Consider the following 26,093-nt stretch of genomic DNA (forward strand, 5'->3'; position numbering starts at 1 on the left):
GTGGTCATACCGACCCAAAGAATAAAGGAGACATGTTATTTGGGGCGCACAGTAAAAACCTTAAAAACCAAGCCCACAAGAAAATGGTGAAAATGTGCTTTTTCATCAATTTAACTGCATTTGGAATATTTTTTCCTGCTTACAATTATATGGCATAGAATATGAATTAGTGTACCTGTAAAATATTCGGGTTCTGTTAAATCTGAATTTTAAATCCCTGTTCGGGTCCAGGTTTGGGTAGCCCCACTAACACCCAGCACCGATCACAGGTGTTCACTGTTTAACCAGCGGTATTTTGATTACATGTTGGCAGTGATGCGCAATGCCATTTTGGGGTGGATCGTTGCTCCAGATGCTAATGGCGGTGCGCACAGTCGATACAATCTAAATGCCGCATTTAAAGAATTTATGCCAGTGAACAGTGCCAGCGACGAACGTGGCCACAAACAGAAGGTGGGATTCGGCAGGATTTAGTGGTTTGGGTCTGCTTATCATTGCTCCTACCTCTCCATAGAAAGCCGAGCGTGACCAGATACCATGATCTAGCCCCCAATACAGTTGTGTGCATGAGGCCCCACTCATGGATTCAGGAATAGTGAATGTTTTAATATTCTTATATTTGTTATACAAGGTGTCCATCCATTTCAAATCAGTGCCTCTCATTTCAGTAACTTCACAAAATATTGGTACATTTACACAGCCATATGCCGCCTGGTGGGCATACTGCTGTGTGCTGGAGAGGAGGAGGGGAGCCCCCCCTCCATAGAAAAAAGCGGCACACGGCTGCACACAAGGACAGATCTTTTCCCCGTGAACGACGAGGAAAGATGTCACACATGCCGCTGGACAGCCATTGCCGTCTATGGCAGGGGTCCCCAAACATTTTACATAGGGGGGCATTCACTGTCCCTCTCAGACCGTTGGAGTGCGAGACTAAAGTTTAAAAATAAATAACGGTACATCTTCCCCCACCATTATTTCATAAGCTGCCCCTTATATTTAATTATTTTTCTATGCTGCCCCTCCACCATTAATTATTTCCTATACTGCCCCCCACCATTAATTATTTCCTATGCTGCCCCTCTACCATTAATTATTTCCTATGCTGCCCCTCCAGCATTATTTTTTACTATGCTGCCCCCACCATTAATTATTTCCTATGCTTTCCCCCACCATTGATTGTATCCTATGCTGCCCCCCCACCATTAATTATTTGCCCCGCCATTAATTATTTCCTATGCTGCCCCTCATAATTAATTATTTCCTATGCTGCCCCTCATAATTAATTATTTCCTATGCTGCCCCCACCATTATTTCCTATGTTTTCCCCCACCATTAATTGTTTCCTATGCTGCCCCCCACCATTAATTATTTCTCCCGCCATTATTTCCTATGCTGCCCCCTCACCATTAATTATTTCCTATGCTGCCCCCATAATTAATTATGTCTTATATAAGGGCCCCGCTTCATGGAGTGATGTGTGCCGGGGTTGTCTTGCGGCTACAACGCTTCAGTAATAGTGCTTGTGCTGGCCACAAATCGAGCACTATATAGTGACGGGCAGGAGCTTCCTGTCTGGATGGACAGAGACTCCTGCCCAACTGTCGAAGGTCGTGGAGGCCCAGCCCTGGCGCCAAGCAACGGGGGCCGGAAACGGTCTGCGGGCTGTAGTTCGGGGACCCCTGGTCTATGGGGATGCACAGAAGGGCGTCTGAATCTACCCTAAATAAATGTCCCTGTTTTATTATGCTTGATTTTGATAGTAGATTTTAATTTAGATTTGCGTTAACAAGTGTACTGTTCTTTGTGAAAATTACATTTCCAAATTCCCATATGATTGTTACTCCTTCGCTGTGTCAGATCAAACTGTAATTTCATTTTGACTGGTTCTCTGATTAATTTCAACTATAAACATCACAACCACGTTTAAAAACCGTACAGCCCAACTAACTGCACCGCAACGTCTGAACAAATCTGAACTTGCTTCTGTGTGCAAGACGCATCTAAAGATATTACACCGTGGCACAGAGTTCCACAAGGGTTAAACATCAGAATGGACTTCTTAACAGCGTATTCTCCCATTAATTGTAAAACCCGAAACAAGATCAGAAACCAGATCTGCACATGCGCAGGAAAATTGAAGATTGCGCAATGCGCTGAATCTCGCGGGATTTGCTGCGAACTGGTCCGGTAACCGGGGACTACAGAGTGTGGAGTTTATTATCTGGAGTCGGCGGACTCTCCGAGTGAGCTGTCAACGGTGTGGTAGCAATGTCCTCTAATTCACCTTTTGGATTCTACCGTCAGGAGCTGAACAAAACTCTGTGGGAGGTGCCCGAGAGATACCAGAATCTGAGTCCTGTGGGGTCTGGAGCGTACGGCTCAGTCTGGTGAGTGAGCATTAAGGAGCTGGTGGTTATCAGTGTTGTTCTTACGCTTCTCGGGATCCGACTGTTTGGTGATGCCAAGCATTCCAGACCATAGCAAAGCGTGTAGGAATCCTTACCAACTTTCTTTTCCAGTTCTAAGGCCTAGCGCTTACTGTGGTCAGGATTAGAGAAGTTTTTATTGTCCCGTATTACTCCACTCGCTCCAGCCCAATGTTAAGCAGGAGTGGGTGAGTAGTGTGTGTATTGTAGTTTGAAATTTATATTAACTTCTTAGTTTTTACTAAGTTATGTGCATAATCTTGGGCCCATGAAAGAATATTCTCAAATTTCACTTCCCTAGTCATGTTTACTCGAATATTATTTACCCCTTAATTTACGATTTTACTCAGGAACTAAAACAGCAATAAAACTATCACTCCCTAGGCTGGTCAGTGTAATGTTCCAGTGTACGCATACATTATGATCCCTCAAGTGCTGTGAGATGCTATGACATTTTGGTTAGATCATCAGGGCCCCAGTTTATATACACTTTTAAACATTTCACTAGTATCTGATACATATAAAAAGAGTTGAGACAGATCAAAGATGATGAGATGCATATAACACATGGCATTCTCAGTGTTGCTATCACAGCCATAACATACTCTGCTTTGCTGTGCCTCCTGCCCCTGGATAAAGATCGTATCTGTCTGTAGCTTTACTCTCCTAGCTCTTTTTGCTGGAAGAAAGCCTGTGTGTGAGAGAGCTTGTATTGGAATGTAAGAGTGGGGTCCGCTGCAGAGTGGAGCTCGGTGCAGCGTGAGACAGGAGAACTATCAGGCCTGCCCTGACCTTAGACTTCTGATTTAAGGTCAGATACCAGGGCAACCAAAATTGTGTACACCAGAACTGATGGACAGGTGGGATTTATATATGAAATGCAAATAAGTTAATTAGAGAATGTGTTTTTTTGTTAGCCTAAGTATATTTAACCCTTTAACGACCAGGCCATGGTTTTTTTTTTTTGCATTTCCATTTTTTGTTCCCTACCTTAAAAAATCCATGTAAAGAGCTGTATGAGGGCTTGTTGTGTAACAAATTTGCACTTCACACAGTGATGGTATTTTATATTCCATAGTGGGAAGTGGGGGAAAAAAAAAATTCCAAAAGCAGTGAAGCAGTGAAATTGGTTTAAAAAATGCATTTGCGCTATTTTCTTGTAGGCTTGTATTTTACTGCTTTCACTGTGCGCCCCAAATGTCATGTCTACTTTATTCTTTGGGTCAGTGTGATCACAAATTTTTATTTATCTCATACATTTACAAAAATTAAAACCTCCTGTACAAGAGAAATTCTTCATTTTGCCATGTTCTGCCGCTAATAACTGCACGTCCTTTTGCTCACTTTTGAATTTTTTATATTTTTAAAAATAGCAAAAAAAGTGGCGTTTTTGGCCTAGGGGAGCAATTTTCCACCGGGGAAACGGCGGGGATAACCGTTATTATATGTTGATGGGTATCACTATGACCCAAAATGTCCGCTCTAACATGTTTGATTTTTACTATTTATTTATATCCGTTCTAGAGAGGGGGGGTTGAAAGGGGCCTGCAATCAAATCCAATATTACCGTATTTTCCGGGCAATAAGGCGCACCGAACTATAAGTCGCATTACTAATACAGGCCTTATATATGGAATAATTCCATATATAAGGCGCATCGGACTATAAGGCGCAGGGTCCGGGGGCGTGGCTTGCAACCCGAGCGTAGAGGTCGCAACCGGCGACTCTCCACAGACCCGGCAAGAGGTGAGCGGTCTCCCCAGGGAGATGGGGAAGGGGTCCGTTCAGGTGGAGGAGGGCAGCGGACCCTACTTACATAGTTCCCCGCAGTTCCCGCTGGAGATCTGCTGTCTCCGGTAGCGGGGACCTATGTAAGTAGGGTCCACTGCCCTCCTCCAGTCACTGCCCTCCTCCATACATAGGGCGCACCGGACTATAAGACGCACTTTGGATTTCTAAGGAAATCTTAGGTTTTTATGTGTCCCTTATAGTTGGGAAAATACGGTAATAAATACAGGGACATCTTGTTTATGACAGGGCGGCAATAAACACATTAAGCACCTGTGAGGCGAGACAAGAGAGCTCTGGCTCATTGTCCCATTTATATATCTTTTTTATGTTTGAATAATTTTGCAGAACAAAAACGCATTTGGAGAGAAAATCACTTGCTTTTGAATCGCTGTCTTCTAGGTGGCATGATATTTTTATTTCTTTATTTGTTGCTCATGAGCTGTATTAGCACTTATTTTTTGCTGATTGAGTTTTCATTTTTAATTGTAATCATTGGGGGACATGTATCATTATTTCTGCTAGGCAAATTGTATCATTTTTGCAACTTTGCGACTTTTTATTTTTCAAGTACGCCTTGGCTGCACCTTGTGCAGTGTGCCTTATATATCGTTGTTTCCCAGATGTTCCGTGCAACTTTTAACTTATGTATAACTTTTTTGGCTTATTTTTGTGACTTTTTAGGAGCAAATCTGCACCTGGTCCAGGACAGATGCCAAGGAAGGTTTTTTTTTTTTTCATGTACCTTTTTTTAACATGTAAAATGGAATTATTTCACACGCGTTAAATGTTTTAACCCCTTAAGGACGCAGCCATTTTGCAGGTTAAGGCTCAGCCCGATTTTTTTGGATTCTGACCTGCGTCGCTTTATATGGTTATAACTTTTGAACACTGTTACTTATCAAAACGATTCTGAGATTGTTTTTTTCCCCACATGTTGTACTTCATTTTAGTGGTAAATTTTGGCTGATAAGTTTTGCGTTTATTTACAAAAAAAAAAGAAAATATGATAAATTTTTTGAAAACTTTGCCATTTTCGAAATTCAAAATTATTGCGTTTCCAGGCAGTTAGATTTACCACCTAAATAAGTTGCTGAATAACATTTCCCATTTGTCTACTTTACATTTTCATAATTTTTGATATGTCTGGATAATTTATTTTGATGTCACGCGGCTTACAAAAAGAATATGGCTTTTCCGGATTTTCAGAATTGACTATTTTGGGGATAAATACAGTTTTGAATGAAATTTTACATATTTAGCATCAAAACCCCTATATAACCAACCCATTTTCAAATCTGCACCCCTCAAGCTATCAGAAACCGCTTTTACGAAGATTGTTAACCCCTTGAGATCTTCATAGTAATTGAATCAAAATGGAGGTGAAATTTAGAATGGTCAAATTGTTCCCTTATACGTTCATTTAGCACTAAAATTTACACATTTCCAAAATATAAAAAGAGAAAACTCACCATACAATTTGTTCTGCAATTTCTCCTGAGTACAAAGACCCCCCACATGTGGCCGTTACTTGTTTTATGGGCGCACAGCGAGACGCAGAAGGGAAGGAGCGCCCTGCAGCTGCCAGGATTTTAGTTTCCTCATTGGCCCCTTTTGAAGGCTATAAAATTTTCGCTTTTGCGTTATTGGGGCCATGTGATGCCATTTTTTTTGCGCGATGAGATGCTTTTTCCATTGTTACCATTTTGGGGTTGGTATCACCTATTGTTGAAAATTTAGGAACTTTTTTTGAGGGCAGGAGTAGAAAAGCATCAATTCTGTACTGGATTTTTTACTCTTTTTTTTTTTTGGTGTTCACCGTATAGACTAATAATCATGTTATCTTTATTCTATGGGTCGATACGATTACGGGGATACCAGACTTGAATATATTTTCTTACGTTTTACTAAATTTGTCAAACAAAACCCTAATGTGGGGAAAAATCTATCATTTATGTATTGCCGTCTTCCAAGTGGCATAACATTGTTACTTTTTTGGCTACGGAGCTGGTTGATGGCTTATTTTTTGCGGGACATGTTGTGCTTTGCACCAGTATCATGTCGGAGTACACATGGTTTTTTGATCGCATTTTATAGCATTTTTTGTGGGATTGAATAGCTAAAAGTCATAATTTTTGGAAGGTTTATAGCAGTTTTTTTTTACGGCGTTTATCGTGGGTGTTCAATAATGATTTACTTTTATTCTACGGGTTGTTACGGACGCGGTGATACTATATATGTGGGGTTTGTGTTATGATTTAGACTTTTTTTTTAGTTATATGTCTCTTTATATGTTTTGGGGGTTTTGGGCATTTTTAGTGATTTATTACTTTATTTTTTTATTGAATAACATTTTTTTTTTTTTACTTTTTCACTTTTATACCATGGGACATGAACAAGAAATCCTCTGATTGCTTGTTCATGATAATATTCTGCAATACTCATGTATTGCAGAGTATTATCAGTGTCAGCCTATACACTTGCATAGGCTGGCACAGACGCCATCTTACCGGCAATTCTTGCAGGTAACTCTGGGGTCCAGATCGGACCCCAGAGTTGCTATAGCAACGATCGGCGCCCCCCGAAAACGGTTCGGGGGGGCCGATCGTGGGGGAAAGACCCCCCAGAGGCATGTTAGATGCCGCGGTCGCGCTGACCGCGGCATTTAACGGGTTAAGCACCCGCGATCGGAGTCAACTCCGATCGCGGGTGTTACACTGGGGTGCCGGCTATCAGTCACAGCCGGCACCCCGTGTTTCCCGATGCCGGTTCGGCTCAGATCTTGAGCTGAACCGGCATGGGCTCAGCGTCCGATATATCGGACGCTGAGCGCTAAGTCATTGAGCTCAGCGTCCGATATATCGGACGCTGAGCGTTAACGGGTTAAATATTGCACAGTTATTTTTATATATTTTTTTTTTTATTCTGAAATTTACCTTGAGTATATGCCTAGGGTGGGGAATCTTCTGGTACTCTTCAATACAATGTCCCAGCAGCGGCCTCCCCCCACGAATAGAGCGTCTAGCAGCGGCCTCCCCTTTGTATTATCTTGCAATTATATTAAATGCTGCATAATAATATTGCACAAATGTATTGGACCCTTACCTGCTGGGCCTAAGGGTACATTCACACAGCGGTATGCCCGCTGTGCGCTGGAGAGGAGGAGGAGGTGACTCCTATATAGAAAATGGTGGCGCACGTCCGCACACACTGGGCATGATAGAGCCTGCTCATGTTTGTTGTTAAAAGGTAGATAGTTTTCAGATATTTACTGCACAGGATTCCCAGCAAATTGCAGTAGTTTTGACTTATGATTTTAAAATCTGTCACTTCTCAGTTTTATGGTGACAATTTGCAGTGTATCTGTATGGCAGAGAAGAGAGCAGGAAAACCGCAGTTGTGGATTTGGTACATATTGGCTGTGGTCTTGTAAGCACCTGTGTTGTTTTGAGGTGAGGGTGCTCTTTTATCATTGAATGTCAATAACAATAGTTTTCTACAGCTAACAAATGCCTTTTTCCATTTTCTTTAGCTCTGCCTATGATACCAAGACAGAACAGCGTGTTGCAGTTAAAAAACTCTCTCGGCCTTTTCAATCTATTATCCATGCTAAGCGTACCTACCGAGAACTTCGCCTGCTTAAGCATATGAAGCATGAAAATGTAAGTATTTAGTCTTAATATCATAGATCAGTGGTGGCAAACCTATGGCACGGGTTCCAGAGGCAGCACTCAGAGCCCTTTATGTGGGCACTTGGGCCATCCCCCAGAATCTAACTGCAGTTCCAAACAACTTAAAAGATGTGGCTTTCAGTCATATTTTGATACTGACTTCGTTACTTGGGACTGAAGGAAGAGGGAGAATGTATAGACGGGGCCGAATTACCTTTGTAGGACGTCCTGCTGGCCCCACGATTCTCTGTGTACAGAGTTCAAAGTTGTTGAAGAACAGGGAGCAATAAGTTACTGCTTTAATTTTTGGTTGGCACCTTGGTTGGTTGTCATAGATGATGGTTAATTCATATAACATTTTTTCTATATAATGGCGCTGTGTATGATTTGTGGTCTCTTCCAGTGGTTAGACCCGGTTGCTTCCGTACCCCCAATTACTGCTGCATAATCAGCAGTGTCGGTGTGCTATGAGTCTAGATCTAGGAGCCAACCAGCATGAGGGGACGAGGTGAAACTGACAGGCTATGCTGGGAAGAGGCTTCAGATGCCGAGACACTAACAAAACTTTATGTATTATCTTGTACTGTCACTGCATGGATTTATCTGCTCACTGTGAGTGGATTATTCAGGGAAGTTTCTGGAGCATTTAGCTAACAGGGTGAACCTGTAAATTTTGTGGAAATATGGAGCGACAAGCACTATTTATTAAAGGGATATTCCCACAGAGATAAGATTGTTAAATATACTCAGGATTACAAAATAACACATTCTCCGTAATTAACAATGTAATTATCCCCTAGGATATTTTTATGTAGTGGTGCTGCAGGAGGGCAGAGGTCGCACTAACATATTTCTAGAAGGGTAATAATACTCCTCTTACTATCTTTGAGGAGTATGAAATTTTCAGTAATAGAAGTATATAACTCATGGCTGTATATAATGTTGATAGACGCTATTTATATAAGACAATCATGTGTCAGTATCTTCTATGTTTAAATAGCAAATTGAGGCAGTTATAGTGATGTTACATCATGCATTGCCCAGACTGGAGCCAACGCCACCAACCCCCAACCAAAGTCGCCAAAAACCTCCCACCACCACACTGCGGTCGCCAAAAACCTCCCACCACCACACTGCGGCCACCAAAAACCTCCCACCACCACACTGCGGCCACCAAAAACCTCCCACCACCACACTGCGGCCACCAAAAACCTCCCACCACCACACTGCGGCCACCAAAAACCTCCCACCACCACACTGCGGCCACCAAAAACCTCCCACCACCACACTGCGGCCACCAAAAACCTCCCACCACCACACTGCGGCCACCAAATCCTCCCACCACCACACTGCGGCCACCAAATCCTCCCACCACCACACTGCGGCCACCAAATCCTCCCACCACCACACTGCGGCCACCAAATCCTCCCACCACCACACTGCGGCCACCAAATCCTCCCACCACCACACTGCGGCCACCAAATCCTCCCACCACCACACTGCGGCCACCAAATCCTCCCACCACCACACTGCGGCCACCAAATCCTCCCACCACCACACTGCGGCCACCAAATCCTCCCACCACCACACTGCGGCCACCAAATCCTCCCACCACCACACTGCGGCCACCAAATCCTCCCACCACCACACTGCGGCCACCAAATCCTCCCACCACCACACTGCGGCCACCAAATCCTCCCACCACCACACTGCGGCCACCAAATCCTCCCACCACCACACTGCGGCCACCAAATCCTCCCACCACCACACTGCGGCCACCAAATCCTCCCACCACCACACTGCGGCCACCAAATCCTCCCACCACCACACTGCGGCCACCAAATCCTCCCACCACCACACTGCGGCCACCAAATCCTCCCACCACCACACTGCGGCCACCAAATCCTCCCACCACCACACTGCGGCCACCAAATCCTCCCACCACCACACTGCGGCCACCAAATCCTCCCACCACCACACGTCCAGACTGTGGCAGCCGCCGCCGAGCCCCAGTGGCCAGACTGCAGCTGACACTGCAAATCCATGATAGTTGCTTTGTAAAATGCTTTTTTTAAAAAGAAATTTTGTTTTATTTTTTTTGGTGTCTGTGTTGGGGGGCGGCGTTTTTTTTTAGGTGTTTTATTAATTGAATTTGCGTCTTTGTCATTTTTTACGTGTTTTTACTGTTTATGTAGTCCTGTTTCACATACACCTCATGCCACCTCAGCACTCGCCAGACACGCAGTCCCACGTAACATATACCTCATGCAACCTCAGCACCAGACACGCAGTCCCACGTAACATATACCTCATGCCACCTCAGAACTCGCCAGACACGCAGTCCCACGTACTATATACCTCATGCCACCTCAGCACCTGCCAGACATGCAGTCCCACGTAACATATACCTCATGCCACCTCAGCACCTGCCAGACATGCAGTCCCACGTAACACACACCTGCCACCTCAGCACCAGACATGCAGTCCCACGTAACACACACCTGCCACCTCAGCACGCGCCAGACACTCAGTCCTACGTAACATAAACCTCATGCCACCTCAGCACCTGTCACACATGCAGTCCTATGTAAAATACACCTCATGCCCACTCAGCACCTGCAAGCCATGAAGTCCCATGTAACATACAGGTCTTCCCTGACCTTATCACATCCACTCCTGTCAGGCCCCCTCACCTCCATACACTTGTATGCACACAGTACCTGTACACGTTCTTCTTGCAGGCAGCCATTACAGTTCTACTTCCTGTGAGGAGACTGCGTAGTAAGCCACGCCCCTTTCCCGGAGGCTCCGCCCCTCCCGTGACATCACGACTACTCGGAGCAGCTCCATTCTACAGGCTACCAGCGCTGTAGTGTGAGCTGAGCAGTGCCGGCCCGTGCGCTGCCAGTGTAATGTCCTGCACACGATTGCTGTGTGCTCCGGACCGCTCAGCGCACACACTACAGCCAGGGATAATTGCCAAGCGTACTTTTACGCTTGGCAATTATTCTGGGGAGTAATTGCGCCTCATCATGCGTCTATGACGCTTGGTGAGGCGTTAATGCGATCTCTGCAGGAGGGTGTATGGAGAAAGCGTACAGGCTGAGCAGGTGTCAGCTGTATAATAAAGCGGAATCACTTCTGTTACTGCCGTGGTCACTTTTGGCACCAATCGTGACAGTTAACCTGTTTAGTGCTGTGGTCAACGCCCTGATTGCAGCACCTAACATAGCTGCAGATGGCAGTCTATTAGAGATCATGAGTAAAATTGCTATATATTGCAATACAGTAGTATTTTAGTATATAGCATGCGCAATCAGACCCTGCAGGGTTAAAGTACCCTAGAGTCTGAAAGAATGGTAAAAGAAAACTTAAAGGGGCTTTCCCGTGAAAGAAAATTCTCACATTTGAATCCTGTGTTGATGTTAACTCAATAAAGATCACTCCGTTTTATTGCTGTTTTAGCTCCTATGACTCTCTTGGCTACTCCCAGGGAAAATCCCAGGGCAAAATCCCAGGGTGTGGGGGTGTGGGCAGGTACTCTCTAAGCAGACACATTACTGTATTATCCATCTAGTTCTGTGGGGTGACAATGTGGTTAGATTGTCAGGGTACAGGTTTTATATGCACTTTTATCTGGCTTCTGACATTGTACTAACACACTGACACATAGAAAGAGAGATGAGATGGATCAGAAATGCATGAGATCAGATGGAGGCTGACGTGAACACCGTAACGGAAAATGGCCTTGCAGTGGAGTTCCACAAAGGTAACATCTACCGTAGTATTTCCACGGTCCTCCGATAACGCTATCTAACACTGCGGTGGAGTACAATGTAAATGCTACACCGCTCTCAAAGTTGTCCAGTGTATTCATGAGGGGGCGGTCTGAGGCGCTGTCTTTTTAGTAAGCAGCTCCTAGTGCCACATTTCTGGGTGACAGATCCTCTTTAAGAGATTTGCCAGAAGCTTGGCCGTCTTTTTAGCATCTGAATTAAGCAATGAGATGGGCCCGATATGAGTCAGTGACTAATGGATCTTTATTTTTTAAGAATTAACACTATGATTGCCTCAAACCATGAATCTGGAAACTTACCCACCACCTATGTGTTTTCCCAAACTTTTACGATGATTGGAAGCAGTATATTACCAAATCTTTTAGAAATCTCAAGGGGTAGTCCATCTAATCCCGGGGAAACATTACCTTTACATGAGGCTACCAAGACTGTAATTGTATACAATAGGGCATTCCTCTCTTCCCTTCCCAACTCTGGAAATTGTAATTTCCTCAAACATTCCTTAATCTCCTGTAGTGAAGAGTCCAAATCTGAAGTATAGATATTATTAAAAATTTGCTATTAGTTATTTTTTTTAAAGACCCCATTTCTTTCTCCAACTTTTGAACCTTCTCTTCTGTAGTTTTGTCTATCCCTAACTTTATTTAGATCTTCTCTTAGCAGTGACATACCATTTCTTAGTCCTCCCACTTGATCTGTTAATTCGACTATCGCTGCATTGCACATCTTGATGGAAACTAATATTTCCTTTAACATTGGGGTTTTTCCCCCTTCACCTGAATCTTTTTCCATCGAGATTTATTTTTCATATCCTGGATTTCACTTACTGAGTTCTTTTGAACATTAGGCACAGCCCGCGTTTCAACTGGGGGAATCTTCCATAATTTACCTAATTTGGCAGAATTGTCTCCCTTACTATTGCATTTTTCTTTAGCTGAACCCAGGCACTTTCTTGCCGCATTTTTTGAGCCCATTTCGCTGGTTTGCCACTCTTATACCTCTGAAAACGAAAGCAACAATACCCAACACTATACAGCCGAATATTAACAATATACCACTAACAATTGTCATGTTGTTCTATCAATATGGCAGTATCTCTATGCCACAGTTATCACTATAATATCACAATACATAATAACAAATGTGCCAGATCATAAAATAGTAAGATAATGGTTAACTCCTTAAGGACGCAGCCTGTTTGTAGGTTAAGGCTCAGTCCTTTTTTTAAAAAAAATTTGACCATTGTCTCTTCCTGTGGTAAAAACTTTAAAAATTTTTAAGATATCCCTGTGATTTTGAGATTTTCTCATGAGACAATGTAGTTTATGATAGTTGTATCATTCAAGGATCTGTTCCTTTTTTGGGGGGTAAAAATGACAATTTTCAGTTTCAAATGTTCTACTTTTTAGACAGTCACACCACAATTCAGGCAGAGGGAGCTTAAACTTAAAAAAGAATTAGACCTTAACCAGAAAACCTGGGCTGCTACCTCTACGGAAGCAGATAGAGATAAGTTTCTGGAGTCCCAACTGGCTTATACCACCTTCATGACAGAGAAATCCCAACATAGAGCTTTCTTTAGGGGATATAGAAATTATGCGGAGGGGGGTAAACCGGGTAAACTTTTTGGCTAACTTTCTCAAAAAAAAAAGAGTAACCAAGGGGTTCATGCTATTTTGGACCACACTGGGAAACTGGTCCAAGATCAAAGAGCAATACTGGAGAGCTTTAGGCTCTTTTATGAGGCGCTCTACGCATCCGAAGTAAGGTATATGGATGGTCAGTTAAATAGCTTTCTGTAATCGATTCCTATCCCTAGTTTGTCAGAAGAAGAGAGGCTCCCTTTGAATGACCCTATAGGGGTGGAAGAGATTTTGGAGGCTATTAGGACTTCAACATCAGACTCAGCACCCGGATTAGATGGTCTACCCTCCGCCTTCTATAGAAAATATCAAAATGTTCTGTCTCCAATATTAGAATCGGTGTTTACAGCAGCATTTGCAGAGGGGGCGATACGGTGATCAATGACGGAGGCCGCCATAGTATTGATCCTTAAGGAGGATAAAGATGGAGCTGAGATGGGTTCTTATAGACCAATTTCTCTATTGAATTCCGACATAAAAATCTTAGCAAAAATTCTTTCCTCCAGACTAAAAAAGGTAATCTCCGTCATTGTCCACCCGGATCAAAACGGGTTTATCCCGTCAAGGAGTACGGGACATAATCTCCATAGGCTGTTCTCAGATATGCAATTGGGAAGCAAGGGGGACCGCTCCATCCTGTCATTAGACGCTGTTAAAGCGTTTGACAGGGTGGAGTGGCCTTACTTATGGAAGGTGATGGATAGATTCGGGTTAGGTGGGGACTTCGCTAGGTGGGTTAAGATCATGTATCACTCCCCCATAGCGAGGATGTGTGTGAATGGTTTGCTTTCTGAACCTTTCCAATTGTACAGAGGGACTAGGCAGGGATGCCCGCTCTCCCCCCTCCTCTTTGCCCTATTTATTGAGCCGCTGGCTATTTTGATTCGGGATTCCAACCACATCAAGGGCTGGGGGTGTGGGGGAGAGAGGGACAAGATTTCGCTCTACGCGGATGATATTTTGTTGACTATCCAGAGTTCAGATGACTCTATACAGGAGGCCATTAAATTGGTGGATGGGTTCGGATTCTTCTCAGGATTAAAGATCAATTGGGGCAAATCAGTCCTCCTACCGTTGGATGGTGTGGGAAGAGAGGAAGACCTCCCTATTTCCCGGTTAGAAAGGGGTGCTTCCTTTAAATATTTAGGTATATGGGTTTCCGGGGATTTTGGGAGGTTTGTGGAATTAAACATAACCCCGCTCATTAATAAGCTAAGAAGGAATATTTCGGGGTGGCTAAAAATGCCCTTTTCTAGAGCTGATAGGGTAGCTATTGTCAAAATGATCCTCCTCCCACAGCTCCTTTACTCTCTAGCGGTGTCCCCAATATGGCTCTCCGGGAAACTGTTCAGAATTCTTGAAGGTTTGGTCAGAGACTTGATTTGGGGGAAAAGGCGGGCCCGGATCGTGTTGCCCTCTCTATTGCTCTCTGGAGGATGGGGGGCTGGGGGTTCCCTATTACTTTGGTTATTTTTTGGCCTCCCAACTTGCTTTTTTAGTCATAAGAAAGAACTGCAGTGCCTATGGTAGGTTAATAGAGCTTAGTGTGGGAAGTAGGGATTCCATTTTCTCTCTGTTAGAAAGTGGGGAATTTAGATTTAACAATTATAAGAATATTCACATGGCGAAGTTATTGGATAGATGTTGGGGAACATATAAAAAGGTAAAGGGTATAAAGGGCATTTTGTGCTTTACCCCAATATGGGAGAATTTTCACTTTGATGAATTTAAATCTATTCCAGTTTTTTTCGATTTATGCAGTTGCAGCACGCATTTTAATGCGGTGAGGTGTAAAGAGAGATTTACCTTATGCACAGATGTAGGAATAGAATTCTTGATCAGCACTAGTCTTAGGAAGAAGGTGACTTCACAGATGTATAAATATATTATGCACGGGTTTGTGAAAGGGGTGGTTCATCCCTCGAGAAATAAATGGCAGATGCAAGTTGGGGAGATATCGGAAGAGCACTGGAAATTGTGTTATAAAGGTATCGGATTGTCCTCTCAGTCTTGGAATCATAAGATAGTTCAATTTAATTTTATTCACCAGTTATATTATACGCCCAGGGGTTTATTTAAAATGAAACTTAGGGCCGATTCTAGATGTCGGAGGTGCCCCCTGGAGAATGCAGACTTTCTTCATGTAGCTTTCGGCTGCCAGAAGTTGAGGGACTATTGGAGTGAGATACTGGACTTTATGAATGGTACTTATAATTTGAGACTCTCTTTTTCAGCCCGGGTTCTGCTCCTAGGTCTCATAGACGAGATGAGTCTAGGAAAAGGCTGATAGTTCATAAACTTCTGTTTCTGGCTAGACTGATCATTGCCAGGAAATGGGGTAGTGCAGAAACCCCGTCTTGCGGAGAATTTATGGCAGAGGTACAAAAATGTAAAAGCTACGAGAAACTTACTGCAGAAAGAGGTGGATTTACAAATAAATGGAAGAAGATCTGGTGTGTGGGTATATAAGACAGGACTCCTTTTATCTCCTATTTTATCTTATTCTTATGCTTTATTCTTTTTATTTACTTTTTTTTTTCTCTCTCTCTCTCTCTCTCTCTCTCTCTCTCTTGTTTAGTTTTGGTCTAGATGGTCAGTCTCGGATCTCCCCATCATCCTCCTGGTAGGGTGGGAGGGTAGGGGGGCGGTATGGGTTTCATAAGTTTAGATCGCACTTTAGTACTATGTGCAATATTGTATAACCTATATGGTATTTATTTATTTGTACATATTTATTTTTGAGGAATGGTATTGTACATGTTTATTAGAATTTCTTTAATAAAAAAAAAAAAAAAAAACAGTCACGCCACAAATTTTTTTTCTAGAAACCTTTTGCTGTTGGTACTCTTTTTATTCCCATAATTTGTTTTTCGTTTCCATTTTTTTACGGATGTGAGAAGGTTTCAAGTATTAGTAGCAACTTCTCAGATTTTCTTGAAAATGTGAAAAATGCTAAATTTTTGGTGATCAATTCAATTTTGAAGTGCCCTACAGAGGCTTTTGTACTACCCTGTTTCCCCTAAAATAAGACATCCCCCGAAAGTAAGACCTAGTACAATTTTGTTCAGGCTTAGAAATATAAGGCCTCCCCTGAAAATAAGACCTAGCGGCCGCCATAGCAACGGCTCCCCCCGCGCCATACATTAGTACTAGTAAATCTTTTAGATACTGCAGAAGGATGTGACATGGAGAAGAATTCATGGAAGTAAATCACTGGTTGTTGTGCTGCAAACGTGATACCAGCAGCTACCAGGATAAGAAGGGTCATTTATGGAAAGTTCTTTTACTAAACATGAGAGATTGGGGCCAATGATTCTAATAAAAATCGAGTCACAAGAAATACAGCATGAAATTCAGAGTTTGGAGAGTCATAAAGAAGTTAGAGAAGTTGATTTTTTGTTCAACGATAAATGTAAATTCTTGTTCATGGAAAAATAAGACATCCCCTGAAAATAGGACCTAGTGCCTCTTTAGAAGCAAAAATTAATATAAGACACTGTCTTATTTTCGGGGAAACAGGGTATATACCACCCACAAGTGACACCATTTTATGAACCTAACATCTCAACCTATTCAAATCAACATTTGAGAAGTCTATTAACCCTTTAAATATTTTTTTTTGGAAGCAAACAAAAATGGATTGGAAATGTTGAAATTTTCTTATTACAATTTTTTTCATTTAGCCCTAAAATGGACACATTCAGAAGGAAGTTGTGGCAAATATACATCCCAGAATTTTTGCCCTGTTTCTTCTGATTACAGCAATACCAGACATGTGGATGTCAATTGCTTTTTCGACGTACAGCGATGTCCACAATAGAGTTAGTGCTATTGGGTTTTTGGAAGGCCAATTTGGCTTTAAATGTTTTGTGGTGCCACAATGTAATTGAAGAGCCCCTGAAGAAACAGTACGGTAAAAAACACCCAAACATGTCACCATTTAGGGGAAACTAGACCCCTCAAAAAATGTATCTAGGGCTCTAGTGGGAATTTTAACCCCTAACATGCTGGCCAAAATCTAATACAAAATAATGGTGCAGAGTTAAAAATGTGTTTTTATCACAAAATTGTCATTTAAGTGCCCAAACCGATGCCACTTGAGACAAACGCCCCAAAAATCATTCTGTGGGTTATTACGGGTATGGAAATACCCCATGTGTGGCAATAGTCTACAGCAGTGATGGCAAACCTTTTAGATGCCGAGCGCCCAAACCACAACCGAAACCCACATATTTTTCGCAAAGTGCCGATTAAACAATTTAAGCAGTAACTTATTACTCCCTGCTCTGTTACATGTTTAAATTGTATAGGCACCTGAGGACACCAATAAAGTAGAAAGAAGGAGAAGAAGTTTGGATTATCATTGTAGCTTCCTTCTAGGGATCTGGGCTGCCTGGGACTGCAAGAGGCCTTGAGTCCTGTCTGGCGAACTCTGCATTGGGGTGATGGCGCAGGTGCCCATGGAGAGGGCTCTGAGTGCCACCTCTGGCACCCGTGCCATAGGTTCGCCACCACTGGTCTACAGGCTGGGGACACGGCAGGGCTTAGAAGGGACAAACAAAATTTAACTTTTGGAGCACCTTTTCACTAGACTGGTGTTGGGGTGCCCCTGAGGTACCAATGCAATAGAAGCTCCCGAGTAGTGACCCAATTTTAGGAAAGGAGAAAGTATTATTCTAGGGTTGTATGAGCATTTTAACCTCTGAAATGCTGGCTCAAATATAATACAAAGAATGGGTGTGTGTTTAAAATTGCATTTTTTTACTTAAATGTGTTATTGTAGTGACAAATGAAATCAGCCCAACTCATGCCACTGCGGATAAACACCCCAAAAATCATTCTGCGGGTTATTACGGTTATGGCAATACCCTATGTGTGGCAATAGGTTACAAGATGGAGACACAACTTGGAAGAGAATGTTATTTGGAGCACAGACATTTATTTTATTTTTTTTGACATAAAACATTTGTAGTTGCCCGTGGGGATGAGTACAGTAGAAACCCCTGAGAACTGATCCTATTTGAAAACTGCCCCCCTCCATAAATGAATCTAGGGGTGTAGTGAGCATTTTAACCCCACAGGTGGACCCCAAGGATGATGCATAATGGTTAGAGCATAGCACACATTATGCATTATGTCATCTTGTGCCCAGCTCCTGCCACGGGTACAGCAATAATCTACAGGCTGAGCACACGGCAGAGCTCAGCAGGGAAGATGCGGCATGATGTATAAGCTGTGTGAGCTGTGTGCATCATGGTACAATTACATATCCAGGGACGTGTGGTAAATCGGGAAACAATCCTTCATGCATAACCCTGGTTTCTCGGGGCACGTGTCACACAGGTAGATGGTGTGGGTTTTTTTAATGCCCCTTTTTGAGCACACCCTGCACCTCTTCTGGGCCCTTCCCTTGCTGGCAGTTTGGGGAACTTCTCCTGGAAAGTGCTTCCCTGGTACATTCTTGGCGAAAAGTTTTGAGAATGACACGAATATTATATTTTCACATAATCTGTTGCCTTCTGGTTTTTATGTGTGTTTGTCAGATGTTTTTATCACATACAGAAATAGAAGTGCAATCATATGAGTAACAACTTTTATTGACAGTTATAATAAGTTAATGCAGCAAGTCAATATTTGCAGTGTTGACCCTTCTTCTTCAGGACCTCTGCAATTCTCCCTGGCATGCTCTCAATCAACTTCTGGACCAAATCCTGACTGATAGCAGTCCATTCTTGCACCATCAATGCTTGCATTTTGTCACAATTTGCTGGTTTTTGTTTGTCCACCCGTCTCTTGATGATTGACCACCCGTCTCTTGATGTTCTCAATGGGATTAAGATCTGGGGAGTTTCCAGGCCATGGACCCAAAATCTCTGTTTTGTTCCCTGAGCCATTTAGTTATCACCTTTGCTTTCTGGCAAGGTGCTCCTTCATGCTGGAAAAGGCATTGTTGATCACCAAACTGCTGTTGGACGGTTGGGAGAAGTTGCTCTTGGAGGACATTCTGGTACCATTCTCTATTCATGGATGTGTTTTTAGGCAAGACTGAGAGAGCCGATTCCCTTGGCTGAGAAACAACCCCACACATGAATGGTTGCAGGATGCTTTACAGTTGGCATGAGACAAGACTGGTGGTATCGCTCATCTTGTCTTCTCCGAACAAGCTGTTTTCTAGATGTTCCAAACAATCGGAAGGGGGATTCATCAGAGAAAATGACTTTACCCCAGTCCTCAGCAGTCCACTCCCTGTACCTTTTGCAGAATATCAGTCTGTCACTGATGTTTTTCTGGAGAGAAGTGGCTTCTTTGCTGCCCTCCTTGACACCAGGCCTTGCTCCAAGAGTCTCCGCCTCACAGTACGTGCAGATGCACTCACACCTGCCTGCTGCCATTCCTGAGCAAGCTCTGCAGTGCTGGAAGCCCGATCCCGAAGCTGAAACACTTTTAAGAGGCGATCCTGGCGCTTGCTGGTCCTTCTTGGGTGCCCTGGAGTCTTGGAGTCAAGCATGACTGCTGCGTGCAAGTGTGTCCCCCATGGATCGGACCCCCCGGTGTGCTTACCGGGGGATCCGATCCCTCCTGCCGCAGCCCGGGTTCCGACGAGTGACCCGGGGCTGTCGGCTCCTCTCTGTGCTGGGTTCCGCCTCCTGGCAGGACCCAGCTGTGTGTAACTGAGCATGCTCAGTTACTAACACAATACACTGCAATACAAGTGTATTGCAGTGTAAAGGCTTGAACAAGTGATCGGATGATCAGTATAAGCCGAGACCCCTAATTTTACCATCAAAAACTGGGAAAACCTATTGACTCCAGTATAAGCCGAGGGTGGGAAATGCATTAGTCACAGACCCCCCCAGCAGTATGCAGCCCTGCCCCCGGTCGTATGCAGCCCTGCCCCCGGTCGTATGCAGCCCTGCCCCCGGTCGTATGCAGCCCTGCCCCCGGTCGTATGCAGCCCTGCCCCCGGTCGTATGCAGCCCTGCCCCCGGTCGTATGCAGCCCTGCCCCCGGTCGTATGCAGCCCTGCCCCCGGTCGTATGCAGCCCTGCCCCCCATTAAAAGAAAATAATAAACTTATATACTCACCCTCCGGTGGCCCCGACCTGCAGCGCTGCTCCCCCCGATGTCCGTGCGGGTCCTCTTCTGGCTTCGGTGCCCGTCTTCTGTCTTCACGAACTGCCGGGCGTCGCCATGTTTTTCCTCCAGGCGGCACGAAGTTAGTGAAGACATAAAACGGGTGCCGAAGCCAGAAGAGGACCCGCGCGGACATCGGGAGAGCAACGCTGCAGGTCGGGGCCACCGGAGGGTGAGTATATAAGTTTATTATTTTTTATGATTCGTGTATAAGCCGAGGGGAAGTTTTTCAGCACATATTTTGTGCTGAAAAACTCGGCTTATACATGAGTATATACGGTAGATAATGTAAAAAAGTTAAAAAAAAAAAAAAAAAAGATTTAGTCATTTTAGAATATAATTAAATAAATAAAATAAAAGTCCCATAATCTCCCCAGTTACACATAAAATGCAAATAAAGTATATAAAAACAAAAACACGTACATATTTGGTATCACCGCGTCCGTATCAATCTGTACAATAAATCTAAATCAATATTGAACCTGCTCGGTGAACGACGTAAAAAAAAACTCGAAAAAATTCCTGTAATATACACTTTTTCTAAAAAGTGATCAAAAAAGTTTCGTTCCCGAATATGATACGACTGAAAAGAACAACTCTTTTCGCAAAAAAATAAGCCCTCAACCAGATCTGACAACAGAAAAATACAGAAGTTATGGCCCTGAAAAGTTGTCAATAGTAAAAACAATGCGATTTTCTCCAATATTGGTTTTGCTCAGGAAAATTGAGCAAAGATGAGAAAAACTATATAAATGAGGTATCACCATAATCATAGTGAACCAGAGAATAAAGATTAAATATTATTTTTACATTACGGTGAGCGGGGGGAAAAAAAAATGCTAAAAATCCAAAATAAAAATTGATGATTTTGTGTTCCCCTTGAAATAGTTAATAAAATCTCATGAATAAGCTTTAGACTCCCAAAATGAATTATATATACACTGTATATCATCCCGTAAAAAATAAGCCCTCATATGTTTGCATTACCAAAAAGAATTAAAATGTATACGTTGTACAATGTGACAATACAAATCTGCAGTGAATAGCGCTGCTTTCATTTTATACTCGGCCGTGTGCCCATACAGCAGTTTACCACCACATATGGGGTATCAGTACACTCGGGAGGAATTGGGCATCAAACGTTGCAGTGCGTTTCATCATTTAATTTATTCTGAAACGGTCAGTTTTGGCCTAAATGAATGTATTTTCCAAAGAAATTCCATAGTTTCTAAATCGCAGGTCCATATTGTTTTAACCCATGTGAAACACTTAAAGGGTTAATAGACTTAATAGAAGTTGTTTTACATACGTTGAGGGGTGAAGTTTCTATAATGGGGTAATTTATGAGGTTTACTATTATTTAGGCCTTTCAAAGTCACTTGGACGCGGAGTTGTCCCTTAAAATGTGAGTTTTGGCAATTTTCATGAAAATGAGAAAAATCGCACCTAAAGTTCTGCGCCCCATAACATCCTAGAAAAATGACAGGACGCATAAAATATCATCTCAACATAAAGCAGACATTCCATAAATGTTAATTATCAAGCTTTTTGGGTAGTTTTACTTCCTATCTGGAAAGCAGAACATTTCAAACTTGGAAAATGAAGAATTTTTACAAGCTTTTGCCAAATTTTCACTTTTTTTCAGAACGAAACGCAAAACTTATCACTTAAATTTTGTAACTAACATGAAGTACAATGTGTCACGAGAAAACCGTTTCAAAATCACCTGGATAGGTTAAAGCGTTCCGAAGTTAAAACCACTTATAGTGATACAGGGCAGATTTGAAAAATCAAGTCTGGTCATCAAGCTGAAAACTAGTGTCGGTGATAAGGGGTTAACAGAAGAGAAACAATAATGCCAAGCACCAGCCTCCTTTTAACCCCTTAGGGACGTGGCCCTTTTTCGTTTTTGCATTTTAATTTTTCACTCCCCACCTTCAAAAATCTGTAACTTTTTTTATTTCTCCATGTAAAAAGCTCTGTTTGGGCTTGTTTTCTGCGTAACAAATTGCACTTCATAGTGATGGTATTTATTATTCCATGCAGTGTACTGGGAAGCGGGAAAAATTGAGAATGCAGTGAAAATGATGAAAAAACGCATTTGCGCCGTTTTCTTGTGGGCTTGGATTTTACAGCTTTCACTGAGCACCCCAAATCACATGTCTATTTTATTCTTTGGTTCAGTATGATAACAAGAATACCAAATTTGTACAGGTTTATTAATGTTTTTATACATTTAAAAAAATTAAAACCTTCTGTACAAAAAAAATTCTTCATTTTGCCATGTTCTGGCACTGATAACTTTTTCATACTTCAGTGCACAGAGCTGTGGGTGGTGTCATTTTTTGCAACTTTTGATGACGTTTTTAATGCTATCATTTTGAGGACTGTATGGCCTTTTGATCACTTTTTATAGAATTTTTTATATTTTTCAAAATGGCAAAAAAGTGGCATTTTGAATTTGGGCGCCAATTTCCGTTATGCTAATATATTTTGATAGATCAGACATTTTGGGACGCGATGATACCTAAAGTGTTTATGATTTTTACTGTTTATTTATATTTATATCAGTTCTGGGGAAAGGGGGGTGATTTAAACTTTATTTTTTTTTACCATTATTTAAGATCCTCCAGGGTAATTTAACCCTGCAGGGTCCGATTGCTAATACTATATACTGCAATACTACTGTATTGCAGTATATAGCAATTTTACAATGATTTTTAATAGCCTGCCCTCTGCTGGCTGCTATAAATCATTGCACATGGCAAGCCTACGAGTCTCAATGAGACTCTAGGCTGCTATAGCAACCGATCGTCCAAGATGGCGGCGCCCACATAATGGTATGTTATGTCCCGCGGTCGGGTTCTACCGCGGCACTTAACTGGTTAACTGCCGTGATCGGTGCCAGCACCGACCGCGGCAGTGACAGGCGGGTGTTGGCTGTTTTATACAGCCGTTACCCGCTGTGTATGGAGAGAGCTCAGCTCGTGAGCTCTCTCCATACACCCCTTGCCGCGCGAGGACGATATAGTTCGTCCTCGGTCGGCAAGATGTTAAAGTGTCCAGTGTTGTGATTCTTACTTAATCATGACAGTTTGATCTCCAGCCCTGTCCTCATCAACACCCACACCTGTGTTAATGGAGCAATCACTGAAACAATGTTAGCTGCTCCTTTTAAGGCAGGCCCTTCCTGGTCTGTCAAAATCAACTTCTTGACTACCACCTCTTGAAATTCCAGGAAATGCCGGCACATGAATGTAAAACTTAAGCATTATACAGTGCCATCTGCATGATGCATGGCCAGCTTCTTGTACCATACCCTCAACTTCCAAATGGCGTTAAATGGCTGAAGCACCCTGCCCGACAAGTGCCCCCCTCCTATGTACCTATTATAATGCAAAATACAGTCGGGCTTGGGGGCTTCTGCATTGGTACCTCGTACAGGGGCAAGGGGTGGTGGTATGCCCATGTATTGTTGTTAGTACAAGGACGCCCTCTTGTCCTTGTACCTAACTCACAATACTGAGCCGCTGCTTAGTACTCGGCTCTCGTGCCTTCTGAGCTTTTTCCCTAGCAGCGACTTAGGGAGACCTCTCTGATTTCTTCTAACAGTTCCGCATGCCGCAGTTTATCTGGAAGTGAAGCACTTGAACAGGGTAACACTGGTATGTCAGTGGGGTATCGGCTAACGATGCCAACACCTCCCACCGACATGTCACCCTGTTTTGCGACAGGGTGACGTCCTAAATGCGAATAGCGCTCTCATCCAATATATATTGAACGCTGAGCGTCAAGTCACTTTTCTCAGTGTCCGATATGTTGGACGCTGAGCGTGAACAGGTTAAACAGTTATTTTCTTTTTTTATTTTTCTTCTTCTCACGCTGGCAACGCCAACATTATATATTCAGAAATACTTTTGATAGTGAAGACTACAGTATGGCAGTATATGGGGATTTCCCTCCTCACATTGTAATGAAATGGTTAAACCAAGGCAGTCTAAGACCCGAGGCTGTCATGACTACGGATCGCTGCTTCCTGATGACATCACGGGGAGCAACGTTCCTCTTGGAAGGCAGCGGTCAGCGGGTGTTACCGGTAAGCCTTTGCTGCAATATGTAGCAAAGACTTACCGGCTGTGGAGAGGGCTCAGCCCGTGAGCCCTCTCCGTGCACCCAGCATGTGACGTACTATTACATCACATGTCGTTTAGGGGTTAGGGCTCAATCCCATTTATTATAATCTGACGTGCGTTGATGTAATGTACAAAAGTGGTTTTGAGATAGCTTGAGGTTTTTTTTTGGGGGGGGGGGGGGAGTGGTTCATTACATATTGACATATTGGCATTTTTTTTTTTTTGTTTATAAAAATGTTTTTTTAAATGACCAAGTTTTCTGAAAAAAATAGCATTTTCAAAATTCTATATCTAATTCTTTGACAGCAACTCATTTTGGTGATTAATACGAAGTAAATTTTCCTACATTTCTGCTTCAGGCTTTCACATGGCTTACAAATAAGTTGGTTTTCCATCTTTTTTCAAGGGGATCATTTTTGGAGGATAATTGATTGATAAATCCAATCGTCACAGAGACCAAAAAAGTTCTGGCTGGGATTACAATGATAAAATATACAGTTCCGACTTGCATACAAATTCAACTTATGAACAAACCTAGAGACCCTATCTTGTATGTAACCCGGGGACTGGTATCTCTATATATAGATCTCACCCAGAGATGTCTTAATTTTAAAATCTGCACCCCTCAAACTCAGAAACTGCTTTTAGGAAGATTGTTAGTTATTAGTCAGAATTTTGTCAGTAATAAGTTCATTTAGCCCTAAAATTTACATTCATTAACCCCTTCATGACTGGTGTTAACTGGTGTCTGAATGTCTGAAGGTCAATTTTTGATGTTCTGCTCTGCGCTTCTTTAAATGGAGATATCTCTGGAAAAGCTTTACATATCATAAGTTTTTAATTTGTTTTTCTTAATGACATGTGAGACTTTAACTTGATAGGGTAGTTTTATTGATTACACCATTTTTTTTCATTTATAAAATTTGCCAATAATGGACTTCAAATGTGATAAAAAGCTTTTTGTTTTTTTCAAATTAAAGATTTTTAAATCTGTATTAACGTTTACCAAAATATGTTATAAATGTGTACCACATTATTCCATCACCGTTTTCCAAGTTCAGCTACCGATGCAGAGGACTTCTGCAAAGTGAAAGTCTTCGGCAGCTTCTTCTATATTTTGCCTTTAGCTGGCAGGCTGGAGGAGGGCACATTTTAAAGGACATCGACCACCAGATTTGCTGGTGGTAGACTGTCTCCACCGTAATGCTCGTTACCTTAGGGGGTCTTCTGCATCAGCTTTTGGCGTCTTTGTCCAAGAAAATTATTTACTAAAAATATGGTAATGAGCCGTTGGCTCATAGCACTGAGGTGACTTAAAGCATCATGCATTCCTGTTACATCCTGCATTGTAATGACCACTGTGTCAACAGACAGTGAGCTTTGAGAAAATTATTTTTGCTGTAATATATAGACCCCCTAACATCTCTGAGGAAATAGGGTCACCTATATAAACGGATGGAGCTGGCTGCACAGGAGGGGACCGTAGTGATAATGGGAG

The 26,093-nt window shown here is 42.7% G+C and overlaps 1 protein-coding gene across 4 annotated transcripts in view; it reads left to right on the forward strand.

The window, feature by feature from the left end:
• The first annotated feature begins 2,107 nt into the window (after positions 1 to 2,107).
• The window catches only part of LOC140118847 (mitogen-activated protein kinase 14), a 337,108-nt gene continuing 313,122 nt past the window's right edge, over positions 2,108 to 26,093 (forward strand). For 2 of the 4 annotated variants that reach the window (XM_072137218.1, XM_072137219.1), the window contains exons 1-2: positions 2,110 to 2,390; positions 7,750 to 7,879. In XM_072137218.1, coding sequence (XP_071993319.1) covers positions 2,272 to 2,390; positions 7,750 to 7,879 — 249 coding nt within the window. In that variant the 5' untranslated portion in view covers positions 2,110 to 2,271. Of the gene's footprint in view, positions 2,391 to 7,749; positions 7,880 to 26,093 lie in introns of all 4 variants that reach the window. The other 2 variants (XM_072137220.1, XM_072137217.1) reach the window with 2 other exon arrangements.

This window comes from Engystomops pustulosus, chromosome 2 (genome assembly GCF_040894005.1).
Source record: "Engystomops pustulosus chromosome 2, aEngPut4.maternal, whole genome shotgun sequence".
Taxonomy (NCBI): Eukaryota; Metazoa; Chordata; class Amphibia; order Anura; family Leptodactylidae; genus Engystomops; species Engystomops pustulosus.